General features: G+C 43.3%; 1 protein-coding gene across 1 annotated transcript; it reads right to left on the bottom strand.

Annotated features, from left to right (window-relative positions):
• Positions 1 to 876: 876 nt before the first annotated feature.
• Positions 877 to 25,079, bottom strand: LOC127228250 (acyl-coenzyme A synthetase ACSM2, mitochondrial). Its single transcript, XM_051192801.1, has 14 exons — positions 24,919 to 25,079; positions 23,063 to 23,247; positions 19,665 to 19,875; positions 19,236 to 19,443; positions 17,211 to 17,354; positions 15,884 to 16,040; positions 13,620 to 13,699; positions 13,319 to 13,442; positions 11,360 to 11,440; positions 8,107 to 8,208; positions 6,245 to 6,372; positions 6,033 to 6,132; positions 4,965 to 5,084; positions 877 to 1,109 (listed from the first exon to the last, which is right to left on the bottom strand). The coding sequence occupies exons 2-14, from the start codon at positions 23,237 to 23,239 to the stop codon at positions 1,005 to 1,007; spliced, it is 1,737 nt and encodes a 578-aa protein (XP_051048758.1). The 5' UTR covers positions 23,240 to 23,247; positions 24,919 to 25,079; the 3' UTR covers positions 877 to 1,004.
• Between the last annotated feature and the right edge of the window lie 568 nt (positions 25,080 to 25,647).

Genomic DNA, 25,647 nt, shown 5'->3' with positions numbered 1-25,647 from the left:
GTATCATTTAATCTTGCCAAGTGTTAGTTTCCTCCTCTGTAAAACTTAAGCATCAAACAGTGATAGTGACTAGCTCCTGGCGAATGTTTGGTAAGTAGTGAGCTGTTATTGTCACTGAGTGTCCTTAAGAAGAGTCATTGGCTCTTGAGAACCTTTGCTTTCATTTTCTGATTGCCCAGTTCTCCTGAGAAGGCTCATTAACCTTTGGTCTCTAGGTTACAGGTGAAGCTCCACCCCCTCAACATCTCCCTTGGACCCATAGATCTGCTGGTCAGGTAACCCTGGTAGCTGAGCCTGCAGTTTAAATCATCTGTCAGTCCTGTGGGTTCCTTAGTTTACAAGTGGCCACAAACCCCTCCTCTCTGTCTTGTCCAAAGAGGGCCCTCAGAATTTTGATTTTGAAATGAATTTAATATTGATTCTGGGAAGTGTAGAAATAAAAAGAAATGTAAGCCACAGGAAGTGACATGTTTTGAGGTGCAGAAATTGAGCCTGCAGATGCCAGAACGAAACAGGATGGCCTGACACATGTCTAGGGCAGTGCCTTGTACATGACAAATGCTCTGTAAGTGATATTTCTCCACCTTTGGACATGATGTACCTAAGGATTGAGGCAATTTGGGGAAGACTTTGTGTCCTGTTCACATGATCCTCCTTTCCTAATTTCTCTTCAGTTTCTTTCTCTTTTCTTTTTCCCCCTCTCTTCATCCTACTTTCCCTTCTTCCTCCCTCCCTCCCTCCGTCCCTCCGTCCCTCTATCTCTCCCTTCCTGCCTGCTATTATTTGTAATTGCCTTTCTTTGCTGTTTTAGTCTTCTTTCACATTATTTTTGTTTTTTTTTTCTCCTGCAAATCTCTCATCCTTCTTTCTTCTTTTAACACCCAAGAGGTCATTGTTCTGTGTTAATAACTAAGCAAAGACAAAAATCACACATAGCCTCTGCATGAGTAATCTTATGTCTCTTTAGGACAGCCAAGATGTCAGAGCAAGGAGCCTTGGGAGTCTCACTGGACCTGGGCTTGTCCTGATGTTTTCCATTCCTTGGCTCGGAGCTTGGCTCGCTCAATTTTTCCTGTGATGGTCTTGGGCAGGTCTAAAACAAACTCCACCTGTTGTGAAAAATCAGATCAACATGGATCATTGATGACCACAGTGGCATTGTTTTTTTTTTTTTTTTTAATTTTTTAAAGAGGAGCTGCTGTGAGTACCAGATCTTAAAATTGGAGGGTCCAGGTACATGAGGATGGAGGATGGAGATTCTCTAAGTCAGCTCTGTTTGCAATAAGAAGCCTCAGAAGGTTTCTTGAAACCAGGGCAGGAAGAAGATGGCTAGAACAAAACAGGGATATCTAGAGCATGGGGGTCCAGAGCACTGGTTTGTAGTCTTGAAAAGAGGAGAAGCAGCAAAATGAACATGGCATGGTCTAGAGGCAGGCACCTGGACTCCCATTCCAAACTCTGTATGCCTCCATTCCTACTCTAGCCAGCTTTAGAATCCAAGATTCAGCTTAACTATTAAGTACAACAAAGGATAACAACAATATCTTTAGGTTGTTGTAGAGATAATATGAGATTGTGCATTGAGTGGACACTCATGAGTATCAGCTATGGCTATTCATCTGGACCAGCGGAGACATCTAAAGCAGACATCTAAAAGCTGGGGACACTGTTTTGAATTTCATCTCAATTCTTATGATATATATATGTGTGTGTGTGTGTGTGTGTGTGTGTGTGTGTGTGTGTTTGGCCAAACTACAAAATCTCACTGATGTCATCATTCTCTCATTTGAAGTGAAGGACTGACTCTAATATTCTTGAGTATTAAGATACAGATGACAATTCATTGAGACTTTCACTTAAGTGGCTCAGCTGGCTATGGCATTAATCTGGGAATCTGTCGTCTTTAGGTTTAATGAAAGATAATAACTGCAATTTTGGTAAAGAAAAGCTGTACTCGTGGCAGCTGATGTGTGCAAATGCTTCCATAAGAATTGTTAAGAAAGGAATTTGCTCAAAGTACATTGGGATAAAACAGGCTGAAAAATCTGTGACCTGTTGGCAAAATACATACAGATAGTCCCACTCCTTCAGCTAGTCCCTGTTTATCGATGGTTTGGGTTCAGTGGGATTTAATTACCTGTGGTCAACTGCAACCTAAGACAGTAGATGGAAAATTCTAGAGATAAACAATTTGTAAGTTTAAGTGAATTTTTAATATTAGGTTGTTCTAATTGGTCTATTTTATTATTATTGCTGTTAATTCCTTATTGGCTTTGAATTTTAAACTGAACTTGTCAGGGGTAATCATAGATGATAGTTTATCTTGTCAGCCAGATTTGAATGACATGAGCCTGTGAGATTAATTAAATACACCTTAAGGGGATGGCTGGGGATGGGTTTCCAGATTTCCATGAAGGATCTAACTTGATGAACACTTCAGTCCATTAATGAGTTCTCAATGCAATGGTGTTATTGGGAGGTGGTAGACGTGGAAGTGGGGGCCTAGAAGGATGGAGAAGATCCAGGGAAGGAATTGCCTTTGGGTTATATATTGGCCTTGGCCCTTGTTTTTTATCTTTGCTTAGTTTCTGCATGAAAGGCAGTCTCTTTCTCCACACGCACACAGCATCATGTGTTCTGCCTCAAGCTGGGCCTGGAGTCAACCATGTTGAGGACTAAGGACGGAAATCACTGAAACCAATATTAATCCTTCCTTGTAGAGGTGTTCTTTCGGGCATTTTTGTTATAGTTATGAGAAAACTGCATACATAGGGTAAAAACCTCATAGTTTATAAAAAGTTTGTTATTAGTCCAGCTAGCTCTACGCACCTGCTCCCCAGCCCTTGCTGACTACACCCTGCCCAGCAGAACATTTCCCTGCAGCTGCACTTGGAGCTCCACTGTCTTACAACCTAAGACAAATTATTTTAAATAACTGAGCATTTGAACCTTTGGAAGCAATGCTTGCCTCTGGCATGATTTAATTATGGTGTTTGGTTGTCTACCTCCCACCCGTGGCAAAAAGCCTGCTCTTGTTCTCTAGCCCAAGTAGAGAACTTTTACCTGGCTTTATAGCCATGGTGGTCTGTAACTTTCTCTTGTGTACTATAACACTATTGGTGATTTCTTATCCACTGGGCATCTTGTATTAGAAGGGACAATGGTATCGATTCTGAATGCTTTAACATTTGAAAGGCAAAATGGAATACTGCAGTGAAAACCAACTGGGGACACATAAGGAGTAGAAGGCAGCCACAGGGATAGCTCAGTTTGATACTAAGAAGAAAACTGCCCTGCTTACTGTGAAAGAGGAGCAGAGGATGTGGTTGGTAGGGAGAACACTACAGGGAAAGCACCCGCTGCCTTAGGGAGTTTAGAGGAAAGACCAGGGCCAATACTTGAGTGATATATTCATCATGGACATGGTGTGACTGGGCCCCCTTTCTTGATATTACAAAATGTCCTGTAGCAACTTAAAAAAATTAAAAAATCATCATTTTATTATATGTATATGAGTGTTTTTTCCCTGCCTGTATGTCTGTGTGTCATGTGCATGCATTATCTGTAGAGGCCAGAAGAGAGCAGTGGATCCCCCTGGAACTGGAATTACAGATCATTCTAAATTCCATGCAGATTTTGGGAATCCAAGAGGGAGGAAGAGAGGGAGGGAGGGAAGAAGGGAGGGGAGGGGGAACTGGGATTGATATGTAAAATAAAAAAATTAAATTAAATTAAATTTTAAAAAAAGATTTCCTGGAAGGGTAGCTAGTACTCTTGACTGCTGAGGCATCTCTCCAGCCCCACGTAATTTCTTTAGAAATACTCATTAAGTGTTTACTCTGTTCAAGTTACTCTTCTACATGTCTAATGCTTAACAAATCTTACACTCACCTCATCTCTGGAGAGGACATCTAGTTCTCTATTAACTCAAACAAGCCTCCAACAGATCAGAGTCCTGCACTAGTTCCCAGAGAGCTTCAGCAGCTTACCACCACCACCACCACCTCTCCCCAGCATAATCCTTATAACTGGCAAGATTCTCCTGGCATTTTTGCCAACTTCTCTGCTTTCATAGCAACTGCCAGTCTGCTCCTCTTTCTGTCCCTGGGAGGTAGCCATGGCAGACTCCCCCAGGTGCCTCTGTCTATTCTCTCTCTCTCTTATCTACAATAAAAAAAAAAACCTTCCAAGTTAATCATGGAACTGCCACATACAGCGCACGCACCCATCACATTCAGAAGGGAAAATCAATATCCTCTGTCTCCATTTTGCAGATGAAGACTCTCAGGGTCAGAGAAGCTATTGGGTAAGTAGCAGAGGTGGATTTTGACGCACAGTGTGCTTCCTGATTCTGAGTTGTGCTGCCTGCCCCCTTTCAGTTTGAGGATGAAAGTCTGGTTGTGGGCTCTAATATTCCGTTGCAACCCTCTGCAGGAACAGAGGATGTAGCGCTCCTACCAACCCCTTTCTTGTGCCTTCTCTAAGATTGCTGTCTTGCCAGCCTCTTCCCACAGCAATATGCACTCATGCCTGTTCTACATATTGCTATAATGGCCCTTTCCTGCTCCTGACTCCAACTCAGCAGATTTCCGAACTGTCTCATGAGCATCCCATGAGGTTGTCCAGGTTCCTGTTGAGACCAAAGTGCAGTGTACTTTCACCCTGCCCTTCTCCTCCCCTTCCCATTCTTACTTTTCCCAGAGGTCCATGCCACTTTCTTAAAAAACCCTTACATATGAGTGCCCCTCATTGCAACTGAAAGCTGAATAGTTCTGAATAGGTTTGCAAAACCCCACTACACAGAGTGAACTCCCATGAAAGCATTTGGCTTTAAATTCAGAGCAAGTCAAAGGCTGTGACCATTTTTCATGTACTAAGATAGTTCTTGAGTTGTTTGGGGGGAGTTTTTAGTCACCACAGGGTTCTTCTGTAAGCACAGGGGACACGGGCGGTGAAGGCCTCACCTTCCTGGGGTACTTGTAGGGCGCCGTCACTGACTTCACATGCTGCTGCAACAACTTGGTGAGTTGTTCTGGGTCATGGGACAGGAACTCAGGGGCAAGAACCACAAATGCCTTTACCACCTACAGCAAGGATGGGACCCCAGAGGAATCAGAATACTCATTAATCTCCTGGGATGAAGCAAAAATCAGTATCAAGATGCCCATACTACAACTGAATGCCTGCATTCATCCAAATGGCAGGGCCAAATGAAAGGAACACTTGGGAAGTGGGTAAGAAATCCAACTTGCTCTCAAGTGACTTATTTTTTTGGTTCAGACGTGAGGATAAGAGATCCCAGGCTCACCTCATACTCCAGTGATCATAAAGACTGCCAAGGAGAAAGTAGATGCAGAGAGGAAAGATAGGGAAACAAAGAATGGGGGCGCTAAATGGTTTGTTTAATCTCTTTCAATTTCAGTTTACCCATCTGTAGAATGGCATAATTTTTTTCACATTTAAGTCACAGGAAGTAAAACAAGACCATCTGCAACTCAAAGTTCAGTGGAAGGTCCCCTTTGTGTTCTCCCAGTGGCTCTCAGTATTTTACATGCATGTCACCCGTACCTGCCAGACATAAGACATCGGCATGCAGAAGTGCACAGAGACACTGATCCACTTACCCACCTTAAGCCCCCCCCCCACACACCCTAAGCTCTGTCCTATAACCCTGATGTTATAGGGTCCTCCTCTTTCACGCCAAGGTTCAAGGGCTGCATCTTCTAGACCAAATCCTCCCTCTTTCACTCTTGTCAAGAAACAGGTCCTTACCGACATTGATGTGCCAGGCTGCTAAGTCTCGTCCCCAGCACTTGGCAAATATATAGCAAATTTAATGCTCATGACAGTCCTTCATCCCATAAATGTGGACATTGAGGAAAATAGTGGTTAAGCAGCTTGGTAAAGGTCACACAGGTCACACAACTGATTGGCAGTATGGTCAATATTTGAACCCAAGCTGTCTAGCCTATGAATCTGTGTTCTTAACCACCTTAAAACACAGTCCCCATGTTTCACAACTGCACTGTTACCTCTCCTCTGGTTGGGTCTGGGCTGCTGATCACAGCTGTCTCAGCCACAGCAGGGTGCTCCATCAATGCATTCTCTACCTCTGATGGACCAATCCGGTACCTGCCAAAGGATGTATGGCCTTTAAAGAAGACTGGATACCCAACCTCGAGGACTAAGAATCAGGCAGAACAAAACCCCAGAATACCCTTCTTGGTCAAGAAACAATGCTCACCCACTGGAATTAATGATATCATCTGTCCTCCCCATGAAATGGAAATACCCTTCTGGATCCTTGATTCCCCGGTCTCCCAGAAGCCAAAAGTCTCCTCGAATATTGGCCTCTGTCTTCTTGGGATTGTCCTAGTGAGCACAGAAGCAGAGAGCTACTGTGTCTGCAAAATCTAAGGCCCCAGCCCCAGGACTTCCATGAACAGTTACTTCGGTTTACACTTGAGCATCTGTACATTGTATGGTGACCTTAGATTCCCTAGCCAAGCTGGATCTTCTCCATTTATTTCAGTCATTTGACTGACAGTCTTAACCTACTACCCTGGATCTGATCTACAGACAATGCTGACACAGTCACTAATCCATTTATATTCTAGTGTGTCCTCCCTGTATATTCCATCTTTCCTTCCACAGACAGTTTAACCTCTGTTCACTGTACAATACCACTGAAAGTTATTGAGACTGGCCAGTGCCGTTCCAAAGCCTCGCCCAGTGTTCACACTTCTGCATGGCTAGGCCCCTCTGGTTAACTGTTTAGCTGCCCCCACCCCCTGTCCCAACTCCCTTGCTAGCATGTAAGAATATATGGGGAAAGTGTGCAGGCAATATTTGGAGAGTACAATTTAGCTGTGTCCTGGTTGCAGAGCCTCAGTTTCCCCTATAGAGGAGAGGTGATAATTTGGAGCTATCATAATGTCTTTATTATATTTGTACATAGTGGATCTCTAAGTGCTCCATAAATACCATTACCTTTACATTCCTAATATGATACAACACAATACCCAACTCACCAATGAGGAAGTGAGACAGGGTGGTGGATAACTGGTTCCTGGTTGTTCAGCAAATACTGGAGTAGCATTTGAATTTAAGCAAGCTGGCTCTAAAAATTTCACATGGTGTCTAAAAACATTAAATGTATTTAAAATATACAAGGAATTTTAAGAGTGCTTGCCTTTGTAGTATATGCTTAATACACCTTCCTAGTGCTGTGATCCTTTAGTATAGTCCTTCATGCTGTGGTGATCCCAGATCATGAAATTCTTTTTATTGCTACTCCATAACTGTAATTTTGCTACTGCTATAAATCATAGGATAAATAATCCTGTTTTCTAATGGTCTTAGACAACTTCTGTGAAAGAGTCACTTGACCCCAAAAGGGGTCATGATCCGTAGGTTGAGAACTGCTACAATAAATGATAGGAAGAGCATTATCAGTGGACTTGTTCACTTATAATCTTGGGCACATGCCTTCACCATATATCCAGAAGCTGTATGTTTGAAGTTGTGTCTTACCCCCTCCCAACAGTTGTAGATTTGACTGAGCTTATAATCTTTGGCTTCACCATCACATTGCTTCCTGGAAAGAGAGCTGGCCTTACTCAGATATTATCTGTGAGTGGCTTCCAGAGGTCTGAACCCTGGATGCTCTCAATAATGCTGTGATTCTCTCCATGGACTACCCAGCATGGCTCTAAAGCTCCACACTGCAATAGAGCCTCTCTGTGCTTTGCTGAGAGAGCAGAGAGAATGCTCAGAGGCAATAAGAATACTGGAACATTGTAGAAGGTTTTGTTGTTGCAAAGGCTTATGGGGAAAGGGGAGGTTTTTAGTGATTTCTTAGTGCTTGGCTAACGATGGGCAAGAGTGAATGGTCTGGCATCTCTCTTCATAAAGTGACTGTTCTTTTTTGTCCTAATTTAATATTATTGCTGGTTTACACAGCATTAGGTGTCACCATGGACAAGTGCCTGTTCTTGAACCATGATAATTCTGTGAATTTCAGGGGGGTCTTTATAACATCAGACAACCATCATCCTATTTGGTTCATCTCATTCTTACAGGGAGAGAGAGAGCATAGGTCCTCACCACATATCCAGAGAAGATGCCTACAGGCCGGAAGGGCTTCACCCTGATGGCTATGTCTCCTTCCTTTCCAGGGGGCAGGACATTTCCCTGCTCATCTATTACCTGGAGGAAGAGGAAGAGTGGATAGATGACCCACAGAAGAGAAGCTACACAACAGTGGTGTAATAGTAGAGTTGGACACGTGGAGACCATCTTGCTTTCAACAGGGCCTAGAAGTCAAAAGAAGCCAGAAGGTTTAAGCTTGGATTCCTGGTCTACCTGCCTAGGTGCTAGTAAAGCCTCTCAGTATACTGGACCAGAGGAACCTGGGCAGGTGCCTCTGGCTGTAGAGCTTTAGGAGAAACATGTGCCTCCCATTATCACTGAGAGCTTCCTCGCTTGTAGACTTAGAGACTAAAAGTCAAATGTTGTTCTACTACCTTGGCCACTATCCTTCAGCTATGAGTCACTATGCTTGGATGCTGGCTTCTGTAAAACAGAAATGCTTATGGTGAATGAAATGACACTAAAAACCATTACTGTATAGTTACCACAGTGAATTAAATGACAGCTCATTACACACGATTCTGCATTAGACATGTTGTCATACTTCCAATAAACAGAAATCTACATGTAACCATAGACACACAAACTTAAATTCTAGTTTTTAGAATTCAGTCTAAATCAATAAAAAGAGAAAACACTTTTGTTACAATATGGTCACTATACTGCTAATACAAATGAGTGCCACCATTGATAACACAGAGTGGTGAAGCTGCTCTGTCTTGTCAGTCATTGGTTTCTGTGCTGCAATGGGTGCCTAATGACCTGGAAGGAAGGGCACATGATTGTTAAACTATATACCCAAGTTACAAAACGGTATGTCAAGTCACTTCTATTTTTCTTTCTACATTTAATGATGTAATTATTCAGCCAATTTGCTAGAGAAGCAAAGTGGTTCCTGTTTTTTGTCTTCCCATCTTTCTCTTTTCTCTCCCTCTCTCATTGCCTTTCTTTTTCTTCCTTTTCAAAAACTGAAAGTAAAAATATTTCATTCATTCTTTCACTCATTTGTGTGTGTGTGTGTGTGCGCGCGCGTGCGCACGTGTGTGTGTGTGTGTGTGTGTGTGTGTGTGAGAGAGAGAGAGAGAGAGAGAGAGAGAGATTGTGTAGGTTTTAATTTGTTCTCTCCTTCCACCATGTGAGTCTCAGGTCATCAAACTATTACACTCTGAGCTATCACACTGGCCCTTCTCCTTTTAAAACATCATATTAATATATCAATATTATTTTAAGGTTTACACTTGTTATTTTTGAGAATTCCATACAGAAATATTTTATTTACACCATTTCTACTCCCTCCCCAACTCCTTTCCTGTCCCTCTTCACTCCTCTCAACTTCATGGTATTTTCTTCTTTAACTACTGATACATACATACATACATAAATGCATACACACATGATAAACACACATACACTCACACTCACACACACCATGCGGAGTCCATTTAGTGTTGTTCAAATATACTTGTGTCAAGAGGTTGACTTGACATATGGGATTGGATAACCTATTAGGAGGCTTGTCCCTGGAGAAAACTGGTTCTTTCACTCTTGGTAGCCATGGAGGGCTTCTACTTTTCCATGTAGGTGTGTAGCCTTGTGAAATCTCCACTATTCATGTTGGGTAATGTCATTAATGCAGATTTTGTCTTGGCAACTATGTTGTTGAGATTTCATGGGCACAGCTTCTGCTATCATCTCTAGAAGATAGCTATCTCACAACATAAGCCCTAGTCCCCTGGCTTTTAGTTTTCCTGGCCCTTCTTCCACAATGTCACCTGAACTTTAGGTGTGGGGTTTCATTGAATATGTAACAATTGGTGTTGGTTACCCCACTACAAGTTGCTTTCTACATTCTCTGTAGTGGTGTCTGTCTACTGCAGAGGGTGTGCAGGATCTTAGGCTTAAATGTGGGTACAAGGATATGTACCTAGAATGCAGCCTGAAATTACATTAGTTTAGGGAAATAGCAGTAGTGGGTTCTCCTCTGGGATCCATGTCCTTTCCAGCCATAGGACAAGGCATGAATATTCTCCTAGTGAGCAGGCTGCAAGTCAAATTTGGCATCTATTGGTTACATCTAAGATATTAATGCATCACTGGGGATATCTTGCTAGGCCAGTACTTGTTATTAGGCTTTGCATCTGAGTAGAACCATTGATTGCTTTTCTCCCCGGTCAGCTTGCATAGCACCTTCCAATACTGTGCAAGTAAGTCTCAGGAAGGAGAGGAAAAGTTCCAGCTCAATCTTTCCAAATCTTGTGCCCTTCACCAATAGGGTCTTATCTTCAGGTCCTGGAGGGCAACCAAGGGAAATGGCAATAGCTTATCTTGTTTTGGGAATCTCTTGGAGCATCAACCCTGGCCAACAACTCCAAGGGAGGATTCCCATGTCTGGCAATAGGGTTTGGGGTTTAGGCATTTAGTTTATGGCTCTTGAGGGAAGCATTAGCACCCATGTGGTATATATAACTTCATTTAAACTGTATATGTACCTGATCTCATTACTAAATTTAATCTGATTTCTTCAAGCTTTTCTTCATTTAGGCTGATTTTGGCTGTGGGCTTCTTATTACATTGAATTTTGTTCTCTCCAGTCTTGTTCACTACAGAACTTTTACCATAAAGTTGGATTGGATTTTGTCAAAGGCTTTTCAGAAATATATTATGGATATAATCATGTGATTTTTGTCTTTAAGTCAATTTATATGACTTATTGTGTTTTTTGATTTAGGTAAGTTGAACCATGCTTGCATGTCAAAAATTAAAGACAACTTGATCACTGTGGATGATATTTCTTATGTTTGCCTATATTCAGTTTACAAATATTTTATTGAGATTTTTTTTGCATCTATGTCCATGAGAATATTGATTTATAATTTTATTTGTTTTGTTGTAATGTATTTACCTGGCTTTGGTGTTCTAGTTATTATGGCTTTACAGGTGTTTGGAGGTGTTCCTTCTCTTTATATTTTTAAAAGTAATTCTAAAAAGTATTGATTGTAGTTTCTGTTTGAAGGACTGGTGGGATTCTGCTGTAAATCAATCAATCTAGATCTGGGTGTTTATTTATTTTAGTTCAGAAAACAGGCATCTGGGTCATTCACCCAGCTGACCTAACATACCTAATATTAGTTCCACTCAATGAAAATGTAATAAATAATACATGACCACAAATTAATATTTTCCCTCCCTCCTTATTGCCCTTCCAAACCTGTACATCATAATGGGGGATAGCTGTTCCCAGGGATCCTGGTTTGACAGTCATCGTCCTGGAAACTCTGCAGGTGAGTCCCTGTGGAGAGACACAGATAGGATATCAAGGCTCAGGAAGAGCAGCATGGTCATCGAGGGAAGGGTTCAGTGCGAAGGCCTGACTCATTCCCTCTCCTCATTCCCATCCTCTGTCTTTCTCCCTCTGCATTGTTCTCCTCTGGATGGATGACATGGATGACAACCCTTACTGGGTGTGCACTCCATGTACTGTGGTCCTCACTTGTATTCACAAGCTCTTCTTCACTGATTTGCAGCACTGCCTCCAGCCTGCTGGGGGGGGGGGCACGACTGGGGGGCATTAACCAGAGAAGGAAGATGGGTGAGAGGGCAGAGAGGAACACCGAGGGTCACCAGAGAGGAGGACACTCAGAAAAGGGGCCAGTCAAGCTGGGGGACAGAATCACCAGGCTCTTCTAAGAAGTAGCCCAGAACAGTGCAGGCACAAGTTGTACACATGCTGCCAATCAGCTGCCAAGACTGGCAGGGATGGCAGGGACTTTACTGGCTTCTCCCTGTGCTTTGCTTCCATCTAAGCAGCTGAGTGTTGTGCCTGGCACAGCTGAGAGTCGCAGTTTTCTGCCAATGTGTGACTCTGTCACAGAGGACCACCATGATCATCTTGTCTGAATGAGCAGTTGCTGTGTTTTGCGGTGGTGGTGGTGTTTGGAGGTGAAGCCTCTGAAGTCAGAAGAGGAATCAACCGAGAGAACCAGGCAGGCCCCAACAGATCTGTAGCCATAGTGCAATCCCTGAGCACCCTGACTCTGAACCCAGGGCCAAAGAAACACACTTGCCCCTAGAATCAGAGCCAGTTCAAGAAATATGTCCCTACATTAAAATTAGAGCCAAAAGGTTAAAAAGAACCAGTGAAAGAAACACCGTTTGATCCTGAAACCAAAGCCATCTCTGCCCCTGATCAACTGAAACACAAAACCAACCAATCTCTGAGGAGAAAAACCTGGCCAATCCCTGAGCAGGGAAGTAGCTCCCTCTAGTCTGGCAGCATGATCTCTCCCTGACCTTAGTCCAGAAAGTAAGTAGTTCCCTCAAGTCTGGAGGGGTGAACTCTCTCTGGCCCCCAACATCATAGACTCTTCCCCCTAATGGGAGGGGCCAATCAGAAGCAGGCAGATCATCACCCCATAGGGAGCAGCCAATTCCAATCCTTCCCCTCTTTGCCTGGCCACTAAAAAACACCCTGCTCCCAGCACTACTCAGGAATCCTTTCTCTCCTGCTGCTGCTGCTGGGAAGCTTTAGTTAGTTCACAATAAAGACTCTTTGCTTTTGCATCAGAATCAGACCCCGTTGTAGTATTTTGAGGATCTGGATTTTGGGCATAATACACCTTTCTGATGGGACTGAGTAGTGACTCTCTTAAGACTCTGTCAGTCACACAAGAGTAGGTTTTGACAAAGCAAGGCTACCCCTTGTTTTAGTTTGTTTGGCCCATGTCTGTTTTCCCATCCACTTTTCAGCAAGAGTTGAAGCAGCATGGAGATACCAAAGGTGTGAGCAGATGCCAACATCCAATCTTAGATTTCCCAGTTTCAAAACTATGAGCCAAAATATCTACTTTTCATAAATCACATAGCCTCAGTTACTATGTTATAGCAACACAGAACAGATTAAAGTCTCTAGCTCTTGACTCCTCTTTAACTTTATCCCCATAGCTCTTTTCATCACCTACCGCGGCATCTATTTCTTGATTTTCTGCCTTCTCCCCGACTAGAATCTAATGCCCATGAAATTGGGAATATTGTCATTTTGATCCTATAGTGGATGCTCATTAAGTATTTCCAAACTAAAAGAGTGATACACTACTTCACAATAGCCCAATTAGCAAACAGAATTTGAAGTCTGGAGTACTCAGCCCATGATCCCCTAGGGAGTACATACTGTTTCTGTCTGGCCGTAGAATTCTCGGATGTACAGTCCTGTCTTGGCTTTCCAGTTCTCCAGAGTCTCTTGGAGAAGGCTCTCTCCTCCAGTGAAACAGCTGTGCAGATGTGGAAACTTGTAACTAAAGAAGAGAGTTTATTTTCTCTTAGCTTCATTGGAACTGAAGTCTACCTAGGCTTGGGACAGAGTTCTGGGTGCTATGATGGTGGCCCTGTGTTTATATAGGCTAAGTGTGTCCAAATAAATAGGCATAGGGATGGGTTTAGAGGCTCCTAACAATCTTCCAAATGTCCATCACCTGGAAAGATCCTGTTGTAGCAATATCCGGTAAATGAGGGGGGCACCCACCAGGCTGTTGATGGGATAGCTGGACAGCACCTGTGGGGAGAGACATTGCTCATTAGACCAGATGCCAAACTCATCAAGGCACACGTCATCATGACAGTTACAACTTCTCAATTTGTAGTGATACAGACTGAAATCCTAGTTTGTCTGTTGTGTTTGTTTCAGACTTAACAATCCTTATGATTCTCACATATGCTCAAGACACAAAAGAGGAATGAATGCAGACAGAAAGAGGTTCAGATTCATTCAGAATACTTTTGTTGAGGGTTATCTGGCTCTTCCCATTCAGTTTAAGATTCACCCTTGCAATCCCACCCCCACCTTACCAAAGGATGTGTAAGCCTCAGCTATCAAGGGGAATAGATTAATGTAGGGTAAAAGGGCCAGGGAAAGAACTGCCTGCAATGAGATAACACCCTGACCCTGACTTGACCCCAAGTCAAAGACCAGGGCTGTATCGGGTGATTTTGTGTGTCAACTTGACAAAAGCTAGAGTCATCAGTGGAAGGAGCTTCATCTGAGGAAATGCCTCCATGAGTCCAGTTGTAAGGCATTTTCTAAATTAGTTATCAATGGATAGGTCCCAGCCCATGATAGGTGGTGCCATCTTTGGGATGCTCTTCCTGGGTTATGTAAGAAACCAGGATGAGCAAGTCAAGTCAGGGGAAGCAAGCCAGCAAGCAGTACCCCTTCATGGCCTCTGCATCAGTTTCTTCCTCCAGGTTCTTGCCCTATTTGAGTTTCTGTCCTTACTTCCTTCAGTGATGAACAGCAGTGCTGAAGTGTAAGCCTAATAAACCTTTTCCTCCCCAACTTGCTTTTTGGTCATGACATTTCGTCACAGTCATAGAAACCCTAACTAAGACAAGGGCCAAGAAAAAAAAAAACCCAAAACCAAGCAAAACATCAATACCTGTGCCTGTCCTAAGATTAGGCCACAGAATCCCACCAATCCCTTAGCATGACATCCCACCAATTCTTGAGCAAGAAATCCCACAAATTCTTGAGCTTCAAGATCAGGCCACAGAATCCCACCAATCTCCGAGTTTGTCCCAAGATCAGACCACATAACTTCTCCACCCTTAATCTGAGAACTGACAGAAAAAGAAGTATCTCTTAGTTGAGAGGACAACTGTAAGGATGGAAAAATTTATCCCAATTTTCCCTAGACTCTGCCCCCTAGCAGTGAGTAGGCAAAAGATCATTCTTGACTGTTTTATGACAGGGTGGGTTACTGACAGCACCTGTGAGTGAATGAGAACAGAAAATGAGCCGTGCCACACTACCCAGGAGCCCTATCAAAAGCAGACTTCCTGGGCTAAGCATGGGCTTGTCACACTACCCAGGAGCCCCAGCGAATGCAGACTTCCTGGGCAAAGTGCGGGCTTGGATAGTTCAAATTGATTGGTCCACACTGGATGCCATTGAGATGATTGGTTTGTAATGCGAGGGCTTTGTTGTAACCCTATAAAAGCTGTCTGAACCCTGTACCCAGGGTTCCCAGTCCTGTACCCCACGTGGAGTATGGCTGCGGACCCCAGTGCACTGGAATATAAAAGACCTCATGCTTTTGCATCAAGACCACTTCTCGTGAGTGATTTGGGGGGGGCGCCTTTCCTGAGTCAGGGCGTGAGGGTCCACGCCCTCCGAGGGTCTTACACAACCACTTAGTGTAGTGAGATATCCACCCCATCTGCACCTGTTGCACTGACCATGCCCATTGGGGCATGGGAACAGGTTGGGGCATGGAGACAAGGTCCAGGCATGACCAAGGGGGACTAGGTCTGGGATCCCGTTTCCCAGAGCTCTCTCTCTCTCTCTCTCTCTCTCTCTCTCTCTCTCTCTTCCTGGTTGGAGACAGAGAACATCCAGAAGCATCCTTGGGATGGGAACCTGTGGTCAGTCATCAGTTTCTGGTGTAAGTGATTTCTCCCTAAATAAACACCCATCAGCCTATCATTTCCCAGATTCTTATTTATCCCTGAGATAACCTAGTTCCATCTCTTGAACACACACCATTCATCAATGCCTGTGTCCATCTCTTTCCCCTAGACCATGAGCTTTGGTAGATGGGTGCAAACTTCCATCTTGCTTCCTGCGTCCACTGCTCATCCACGTGGCTTGTTAGCAAAAATCTTAAGAATTGAAACCAACTGTCATGATCTGGAATGTGTTGGAGCTTACTCTGACCAACCAATGGGGGTGGTCCTCTCTTACCTTTAGAACAGTCTGTGGTTCAAACTTTGGCAAAAGATAGACAAATATGCATGCTCCCAATGTCCAAGGCTCCAGAAACGAGGCTAAAATGTTCAGTATCCAACCTGTGTCTGAGATGGTCCATACTGTGTCAGAGACATTCAGACCTGTCCAGGTACTGAGAACACAGAACATAGGCACACAGAGCTGAGTGCACAGTAATGGTGTGATGCTTGAGGGGCTGTGTGTGGGAAGGGTGAGATGTGGGTATGCAGCCTGTATGAAGAGGTTGGCAGTGCTTTTAGAAAGTATGACCCAGAAGACAAAATTTAGTGGCTAACTGAGTTTGTTCTCACCTTATTCCCAATATTAGGACAGTTGCTGACAAGGAAAAGCTTACTAATAAAAGGCATCACAGTAAATAAGTGTGTGTGTGTGTGTGTGTGTGTGTGTGTGTGTGTGTGTGTGTGTTGAGCCCAGAGGTGAATATCAGGTGTTGTCCTCAGGTCCTGTCTATCTTAATTTTTGAGACATATCTCTCACTGCCTGCTTTGGGGTTTTCTAATTAGGCTGAGCTTGCCAGCTTGTGAGTCTTAAGAGTTCACCAATTGCCACCTCCAGGATTTAGCATTACAAATTCAACCACAAAACTCTATATTTTTAATGTGAATTCTGTAGTTCACACTCAAGTCCTCCTGCTTGTGTGACAAGGACTTTATGAGACTGTACTCCTTACTCCTAATTAAGACTAATTCCGTTTCCTTACACTTTGAAATACTTTTAAGAAATATTTTTAACATTAAAATATTTTCCATTTTAATAATAAAATCATCATTGCAGGAAGGTGAAAAAAGAGCATGAAGACCTTGGCACCATGCCTTCTGATTCCACAGGCCATATTGACCTGGTAATGAAATTAGTGCTGTCTTGAGGCCTACGTTCTGAAAACTCTAAAAACCCTGTTCACCTTATTCCTATACTGATACTTTTCACATGGGCAAATTTGCAAAGTAATTTGTTGTTGACAAAAAGATGACCTACTGGAATCTGGGTGTCATCAAGGCAAATTACCAGGACCCCCCAAAAGCAAGGTAGAAAGCATCTGGGAAGGGGACATCTGTGCCCCATTGCTATTCTTCATCCTACTAGTGTGGCTTGAAACAAGGAAGGTGTCTTGAGACCTTATATTGTCTAAAACAGAGATGTTACTCTGAAGAGCTCCCAGTATGTGAAGCCTTGCTCCCTTTGCCTCCCTCCTCAAGGTGTCTTTCTAGAAGTCTACAAGATGGACTAGACCTGACTTCAAATCAGTCATTATGAATCTAAGAAGGGAAAAAGCTCATCTTACCCAGCATCCATTTTGGCCTTGAGGCCCAGGCTGGAATGGGAGTGCTCTGCCATCTTGGGAGGGCCACTGGTCCCACTAGTGAAGTAGATGGCAGCTGGTTCATGGCTTCCAGTCTCCACACAGTGATGAGTGGTAGATACATCCCTATGAGGACCAGAAAGTCAATGTCTCATATCTATCCTAGATAATGATGGTCTGTAATTCATTTTACCTCACTAGCCCTCAAACTGACAAGGGTAAGTCAGATAACCTGTCTCTGAAGGGAAGAGTGGTAAAATTCATGCATTCCTGAATGAGTCAGGGTTAGCATTTTGCTAACTATGTAAGTTTGTACACATTACTTAACTTCTGTGAGTCTCCCTTTCCATATTTGTGAGATGGGCACAAGATAACCTATCTCAAAGAGTTCAGTGAGAAAGCTAACTCTACAACAAAGAAAGAGAGGACATACCTAGCCAGGACTGAATGTTAATTCAGGTGTGGTTGGCCCCAGCATGATAACAGGAGTACAGAAGGAGAGCAGTTTTCCAAGTGATCACAAAACATTATTTTTGTTTTAAGTGTATGAGTGTTTTGCCTGCATTTTATGCATATGTACAACATGCATGTGTTTTCTGTGGAGGTTGGACAATGGCATTGGATCCCCTGGAACTGAAGTTACTGACAGTTATAAGTTGCCATGTAGATGCTGGGAATCAAACCCAGGTCTTCTGGAAGAGCAGCTGTTCTCTCCAGCACCCCACATGGTTTCTTGACACACATTTTTATTCTCTGGGATAACCCTCACAAGTCACCTAGTACCTTGAATTTGAATCTTTCAAAGTTGTAATTTTCTTATTTTTATGAAAATGATTTTAAAGATTATGACAATAGAAAGGGAAAAAAACCCTTATATTCTTCCCAGATGTTTCCTAAGGCACATGTTTCAAATGGAAGGATTTTAGACCTGTGGCAAGAATCCCACTTATCTAGCCAATCTTGCTGTGGAATTCTGGAAGGACCATTATTCTTGAAAGCATATCCTACAGATATAGAATATGGGAAGAAGAGCCTGGAAATCAGTGCACTAGGCATCTCTTAGATGTTGCCTAATATTTCATCTATGGATGTGGTGAATAGTTCTGGATGACTTTCGGCCCCATTTAGATCAATAGCATGTTGGTGTGTGAAAGTGATTCCCCTTAATATCAAGATGTGCGTGTGTGTGTGTGTGTGTGTGTGTGTGTGTGTGTGTGTGTGTGTGTGTCTGTGTATTATACACTTGTGTGGGCCTATGTAGTCTATCTGTCTGTCTGTGTGTGTGTCTATGTAGTGTGTGTGTGCATGCATGTACATATTTTGTATATGTGCCTTGTAGTACTGTGTGGTATGTATGTGTTGTATTCATATGAAAATGTGCTAAGCACATACCTGTATGTGAACATTCACAGGCCAAAGCAGGGTGTTAAGTGTCTCCCTTATTGCTTTCCATGATATTTCCTGGAGACAGGGTCTCTCAGTGAACCAGAACCTTAGCTTTGGGCTTTGGGGCAAGGCTGGCCTGTGAACTCTTGAGATCTGTTTGTCTTATATCTCCTAATGCTAGAGTTATAGGCATGTGCAGCCATGCTGGCATTTTACACAGGTGCTGGGGATTTGAACTCAGAACTCAGGTCTCCATACTTGTACAGCAAGACAGCAAGTGCTCTTTCCCACTGAGCCATATTCTCAGCACCTCAGTCTCCTAATCTTTTTTTTTTTTTTAATGCTACCATGACATGGAAATCTGGGCCTGCAAGTGTAAAAGCTCAAAAGTGTGTGGTAGATGATACCCCTTACAGCCATCAACAAATGAAGAAAATATTTGTCCGTCCTTTCTTAGAAAATCCTGGGAGCATTCTATAAGCTTCTCAGGTTTCTGCATACCTGGCCCCACCCACTTTTTGAATAAACACTTGCATTTGCTTTTCTTTCTTCATGGTCTCCTTCTCTTTAGTCTTGATTTCTTCTTTTGGTGAAAACTTGGCTAAGGCAGGAGATACTCACTTTAGCAATGTCTTGAAGTTTAGCCATCCTTCTCGCCTGTTTTCAGACACCAGCAACTTGGTTTTCAGAAAAGAGCAGTCAGGGGCCACAGTGTCCACTTCCTGAGCCACTTCATCCCCAGCCACAATGGCCCTGGCCTTGGATGACTGCAGCCTGTAGAGTATGTCTGTAGATTTCATTTGGATGGTTCCAGGCATGAAAACAAGGCCTGGAGAAGACAAACAGTTTAAAGAGAGCGAAGATTATCTTCTTCCCTAGAGAAGGACCGTGAACAGCCATGGGGGCCAACAGGGAAGGGATGTGAAGACCAATAAATAGAAGTAAGGACAGCACGTTCTACGGGATTCTTTAAGGAGAGGAAGCTGCAGTTGTCTGCCTTTCATTTCCTTTACGAGCGAGAATGTCCAGCCTGTGTGGACAGTTACTAACCAGTCCGTATGCATCCCAGGGTCACCAGCCACCACTCTGGAACTTGGCCAAGTAGCACTGCCACACGGTCCCCACGCTGCAGGCCACAGGCTCCCGAGAGGACGTTAGCTGCCTGTTGGCTGATTTTACTCAGTTCTCTGAAATTCCACTTTATTTCTTCCCCACTGCCATTCATCCACCATAGGGCTGGGCGTGGTGGCCTCTTGCCAGCCTAAAAGAAAAAAAGAAAAAAGAAAAGAAGGAGAAGGAGGGGCCTGGTGATCAGAAGACCCACAGAGACACAGCAAATAAAAACAAATTGCATGTCTAAGGGTAGGCTTGTTGATCCGAGGATATCTACATACTACTAAAAAGTGTTGAAAATCCCCAAAACTTTGTTTTAAAAGAGAGTTTGGTCTATCAATGTTATAGTAAAACAGAGACTTTTAATATGCATGCTTTTAAAAAAATAACAGTTAAAATACATTCTATATTACCGTGATAGGTAATTTTGATTGCTGGCTGGAATGACTTGAGGATATTTAAGAGTTGAGCCAAGTACACCTCTGAGGTGTGTGGGTCTCCAGAGATGACTGGATGGTGTGGGCTTTGACACAATCAGTGGATTAATAGCTTGATGGATTCATAATATGGCCTTGGGAGGTGGTGAAAAGCGGGAAGTGGGTTCTGGGTAGAGGAAGTGAGTTGGAAGATGTCCTTGGGGTTGGATCTTTCCTAGAACATTTTCACTGTCGTAAGCTTCATTATTTCCCCCTTGAATATTATTAGTTTCTATTTTGCTGGTAAGACTTTTCCTCAGTATTCCAAGGAGGAATAAGTAAGAAAAAAAAAATCAAGAAGCTAGCTGAGAAGACCACTGAATCAGTAAAGTGCTGGCCATGGAATCTTTAGGACCTGAGTTCTACCCCCAGAACATGCGTTAACCAAAAGCCAGTCGTAGTGACACATGCTTGTAATTCATGCACTGGGGAGGTGAAGTCAGGCCGATCCCTCAGGCAGATTCCTCAGGCAGATCCAGTCAATCTAATGTACTTGATGAGCTCCTGGTCAGTGAAAGACCCTGTCTCAAAAACCAAAGTGATGGAGCTGAAGAAGGGCACCTGAGGTTGACCTCTAGCTTCCATTTGTACTAGCACATATAAACACATGTGTACATGATTACAAATGCACACGCAGATGCATACAGACAGGCATATACAAGATAGCTTTTATCGTTGTTAATCACCACCCTTGTCACACAGTTCCTTCCCCCTGGATTGAAACATTCTCTTGTGGATGGACAGGCAAGGCTCGGGGGTTCAGGAAACTAACAAAACAACAATGAAGCCCAAGCCTACAAGGTGCACAAGGCATGTGAATCTTCTAGAAGCCAGCCCAGGTTGTTATATAAGCAGTAAATAGTTGCTGGTGCTCAGTTGCCTACAAGTTGCTCAAGGAGCATCAGTGATACATGCTGAGGGCTTGTCAGTGACATATACCTTTGACTTGCTCCTGCTCCTGTAACTCTATGCCCACACCCCATAACTAACCCTTATAGGATCATTGTTTCGCCAGTCTTGACTTACATCATATCAGTGCTGTCATTGCACTCTTTGTTTGGGATAAACAGCAATAATTTCCCAGGTAGCATCACACAACCACCTTGCTCCATCTCCAGCATAAAGAATGATGCAATCTCCATACTGGAGTTGTGTCATAGTGCATGGACCTCAGAACAGCATTGTCACAATTCACCATTGTCATATCTCTGATTGTCACAGAACATCATTGTCACAGCTCCCTTTGGATAGTCCTGTTTGGTGCCCCTGCTGGTTAAGTCTAGCCTTTCTCCTGCCTTAGCCCCAATGATCCAGTCCAACCTCTAGAAATGTATTTCAGGTGAAGGCAGTGGTGGGCCAGTAGCAAAAGAAACTCAAAATAGACAAGGAAGCCCTTTTATACTCTGCTGCATGGGCATCTTACCTGCACACTTCAGTAGCAGAGACATGTGACCTAGCTTTCTGAGAAGACTGGCTCAATCTTGAGTATTTGTTGATTGCCTTCTATGATCTGTGTTAATCAGATGGACCATCACCATGATAAACACCTTAATATTTCCCTTAGCTCCTGTGTTCAGAGGCTTTGATCAGTATTCCTTGAATCCATTTATTGTAAGCATGTGGTAAGGTAGAGCATCATGACAGTATGAGTGAGTGACAGAGACTACCACTTTGTGACAGGAAGCTAAGAGAGAAGCAGAGATCACAGACTAGGCGAAGCCCTTGGGTTACATTCCCAATGACCTATTTCCTCTACTCCCACCATTTGAAGCCTCCATCACCTCCCAAACCATTGCCACCAGCTGAGGATCATGTGTTTAAATTGAGCCTATTGGAGTACTACATGCTTAGTCCTGTAACAAGTTCACCTATCCCACTATGCCCCAGCTCACTGCTCTTTATTCCATGCTGGGAAGTCACAATAGAGAGTGGGTTTGGGGTTACTAGGTTCTTCACCATGTCCCATGTGCCTCTGACCTTCTTTATAAAAATATTTGTGATAGCATGTATTAATTATACATAATTATAAGTTTTGTTACAACATTTTGGTACATGTGCACAATGCACTTCATATTTGCCTTCCTATCATCCTTGTATGTCCCCCTCCCACCCTTTCCCATTTCTCTTGTTAGTCTTCTTCCTGGCAACTGGTTCCTCTTCTACTTTTATGGTGTGTGTGTGTGTGTGTGTGTGTGTGTGTGTGTGTGTGTGTCCTAGTAAGTTTTATTAGGGTTACTTCTAGGAGCATAGGAGAAGTTTTGTTTATAGAAGCATGGATACATTACTAGTGGCTACACTACTGAACAAAAAGCCTCTTGGTCCCTCATCAACCTTCAACTGCATATACATCCTCTGGGAGAGATGGGGCCCAATGAGCACCTCCATACTCCATGAAATCTAGTACAGGTAATTGAGTTGCTGTAAGTTCAAGAGTACAAAGGCCATCTCATGCCCAGATATTACACTCCATACCCCTACCTCTTACATTCATTCTTTTTCCATAATACTTTCTGAACTTTTTTTCATAATACTTTGTGAACTTCTGAGGGGTTATAGAAATGCCCTATATATGGAACATTCAATAATATCCAGTTCTCGGGACACTGACCAGCTGTGAGTCTCTGGTTACAGTTTATCACAGTTGTCACTGACAACTGCATATGATGCTTCTCCGACAGAACCTCAGAGCTCTCTGCCTTTCTTTTTCCCAAGTCACTCTGTGCTGACTGAAGAAAGATGATATCCCTGCCCCCCCCCAGCTCCTTATGGTGTCTGAGACATAATTTGCATCCCATAAATATCTACGGAATGAAGTGGTAAATGGATGAAGTCAACCAAACTGTGCCATTCTCCCATTACCTTTTCCATGTTGGCCCAGTGATCTATCACATCATTAGCGAAGTTGAACTTGGCAGGTATTTCCTGGCGGCCCCACTGTATGGGCAATGGTTTCTTGATATTAATATGGAATGTACGGTTGAACATCTCAGTACCCCAGAGGGTACAGTGTCTTGGAATTTTCCCCAGCCAATGCATGGTCAGCTCTGTGAAGGAAGGAGATGTAGGTGAGCTCTTTCCTACTAGATTGTGATACTCAGCACCTGCTAGTGGAGAGAGTTGTTTCCACCCAACCAGGACTGATTGGTTGGGTTTTTAAGTGTATTGAATCGAGTACCTGGTTCAGTCTCCTTCTGTGTGCCATTCTCCTAAAGCAGCCCCCTTTAGTTCCTGCAGCAGTTCTGTGGATCTCCAATGACTCATACTTTAGCTTAAAGTATGAGGGAACTGTTTTGTGGTTTCCATTAATCTGTTTTCTTCCTGTAGAAGGATTATATCACCCCACTCATTGCCATGTGACTTCTTGGTTCAATATAGGGGAAGAATCCACATTCTCCTCTTGTTTACTTTGGCTTGCTAGTGAGATATGTTCTGATTAATAGGATGAGTATGGGTTGGTCATATTTTCATTTCCACCCTCACCGTGTGTGTGTGTGTGTGTGTGTGTGTGTGTGTGTGTACACATACATGTATGCATGTATGTACAGGCAGGAGGAAGACACTGAGCGACCTTCTCCATATCTCATTTCTCTGTGACAGAGTATCTAATTGGATCTAGAACCTGCCATTTCTCAGATAGGCTTGCCGGTGGCCAGAGAGCCCGAGTGATCCTTTTGTCTCTGCTCCCCTAGCTCCTGGCTCCCACAGACATACACACAGCTTTTTACATGCACACTGAACTTCTGAACTCAGGGTCTCATGCTATTGTGGTAAGTGCTTTTACCCATTGTGCTACCTCCCTAGTGCCATTTCTGTGATTTTCTAGGATAACTTCATGTCTCATATGAGCAAAAATATTCTTCTGGGGTCCTAAGAACATGACACAAGGAACTCAGCTAAGCCCAATCTGGCCACTTCCAACCTTCAGTTATTTTTCAAATAAGCTTTGTAGGTATATCCTAGACCTATATTTAGAAGGAAACATATATATTTGAAAGCTATGAAATGCCTGTGATGCTTGTCAACACACCTACTGTTGACTAATACATATTTGAAAAACTATGCATGTACAGGGCAGTATCTAACATAAATAGCAAGTTACAAAATTATAGCTGTTGTGATTATTATTTTCAGCTTTATTATCTCCAGGGAAAAATGTTCCAAGGTTATATACACTGGTGTTTTATTTTGTCATGTGCTCTTGGATGAGACTGCAGAATTTTAAGCCTAATGACCTTTGATTTAGATAATCCAGCCAGCAATCTGTCCCCTTGGCTGGATTCCCAGCTCCTTTGGTCTAGGCAAAGGCCATTAGGATTCTCATCTGTGGCACTTACATGTTCTCTCCTGATTTCTCAAAGAAGAGGTAGGAATTTCATTCCCAGGCCTGGCCAGCAATACCCAGTGCTTTCCTGTTGCTGCTGTTTCCCTTTGGGTGGCCAACTTCTTATCTTCTGACCTCACCTCTTTAGAAAAGCATATACTCCTTCACCCCCAGCTATCTCTCAGCTTCTGTCTATACTGCTGCCCAGCTCTCCAGTCCTCTACTTTTGGTTGGCTGAAGCTCCCCCATTAAGACACTTTGACATTCCCTTTGTGGCCCCTAGGAGCTTTAAGATATCTTCCATTGTGAGTTTTTATCTCCTTGCTAGCTGTTACTCCTCATGGCTGGCATCATGATGCATGCCCCCATTTCTGTCTCTTCCATGAACACTCACCTGCCAAGCCTCTTCTGGAACTCTCTCTGGAGGTAGCTTGGTCTACTTCCCTCTTGGGAAGTAATTCCAGAGCTCCTGCAGCCCTGGAGGAGAGAACAGTACTGAAGCAGATGGTTTCCAGATCAAATCCAAGTAGCTTCTGAGGATTCAGCTAATCATTAATGGTACATAACTCTGGAGCAATGCTACTCCTCCTAGTCAAGTTTATATGCAGCAGTCTTTGAGTCTATGGAGAGGGATCACCTGGACCTGCTGGTTAATTCAAGAGATCAAAATAATTGACAGCAAGCTTTTTCTCCCACCAGGGAAGAGAATGGAGTTTCAGAGGCTCTATACACTGTCTGACTGCCTTTAATCTTATCATTTGTTTGGCTTCCACCAAGGGTCTCTTTTCCTGTTCCATCTGTAACACCTAATCATTTAGTGTCACAGCTTGGATCTAGGGCTCTTGCTGATGACCCCACAAGTGTGTCTCTTGGCTGGATCTCTTTGCTGGGTATTCATCTGTTTGATGTCTCTACTTGGATATCTAACATGTTTTAAAGAGTAGATTCAGAAGTAACAGGTATTATATCTCTAAAGCATCCACTGCATCTGTGGCCTTTACCAGAAGATGGTCACCCTTTTGTTCCCACTCTCCTTGTATGAAATCGCAGGCTTCCAAGCCTTTATACCTTGATCTGGTATATTTATTAGTACTATATTCCAGCTGTGACTGCCATCTGTTTC

Source organism: Phodopus roborovskii, unplaced genomic scaffold (genome assembly GCF_943737965.1).
Source record: "Phodopus roborovskii unplaced genomic scaffold, PHOROB, whole genome shotgun sequence".
Classification (NCBI taxonomy): Eukaryota; Metazoa; Chordata; class Mammalia; order Rodentia; family Cricetidae; genus Phodopus; species Phodopus roborovskii.
Note: the sequence above shows the minus strand (reverse complement) of the source record. Positions and strands in the feature narration are given on the sequence as shown.

What these genes read in the sequence shown, in the direction of transcription:
- LOC127228250 (XM_051192801.1), bottom strand. Translation starts at nt 23,239, where the DNA reads ATGCATTGGCTGGGGAAAATTCCAAGACACTGTACCCTCTGGGGTACT. An exon ending in CTACAACAGGATCTTTCCAG is followed by an intron (nt 13,443 to 13,619) that starts GTGATGGACATT and finishes TCTCTTCTTTAG; the next exon opens with TTACAAGTTTCCACATCTGC. An exon ending in TCTACGGCCAGACAGAAACA is followed by an intron (nt 11,441 to 13,318) that starts GTATGTACTCCC and finishes GTCTCTCCACAG; the next exon opens with GGACTCACCTGCAGAGTTTC.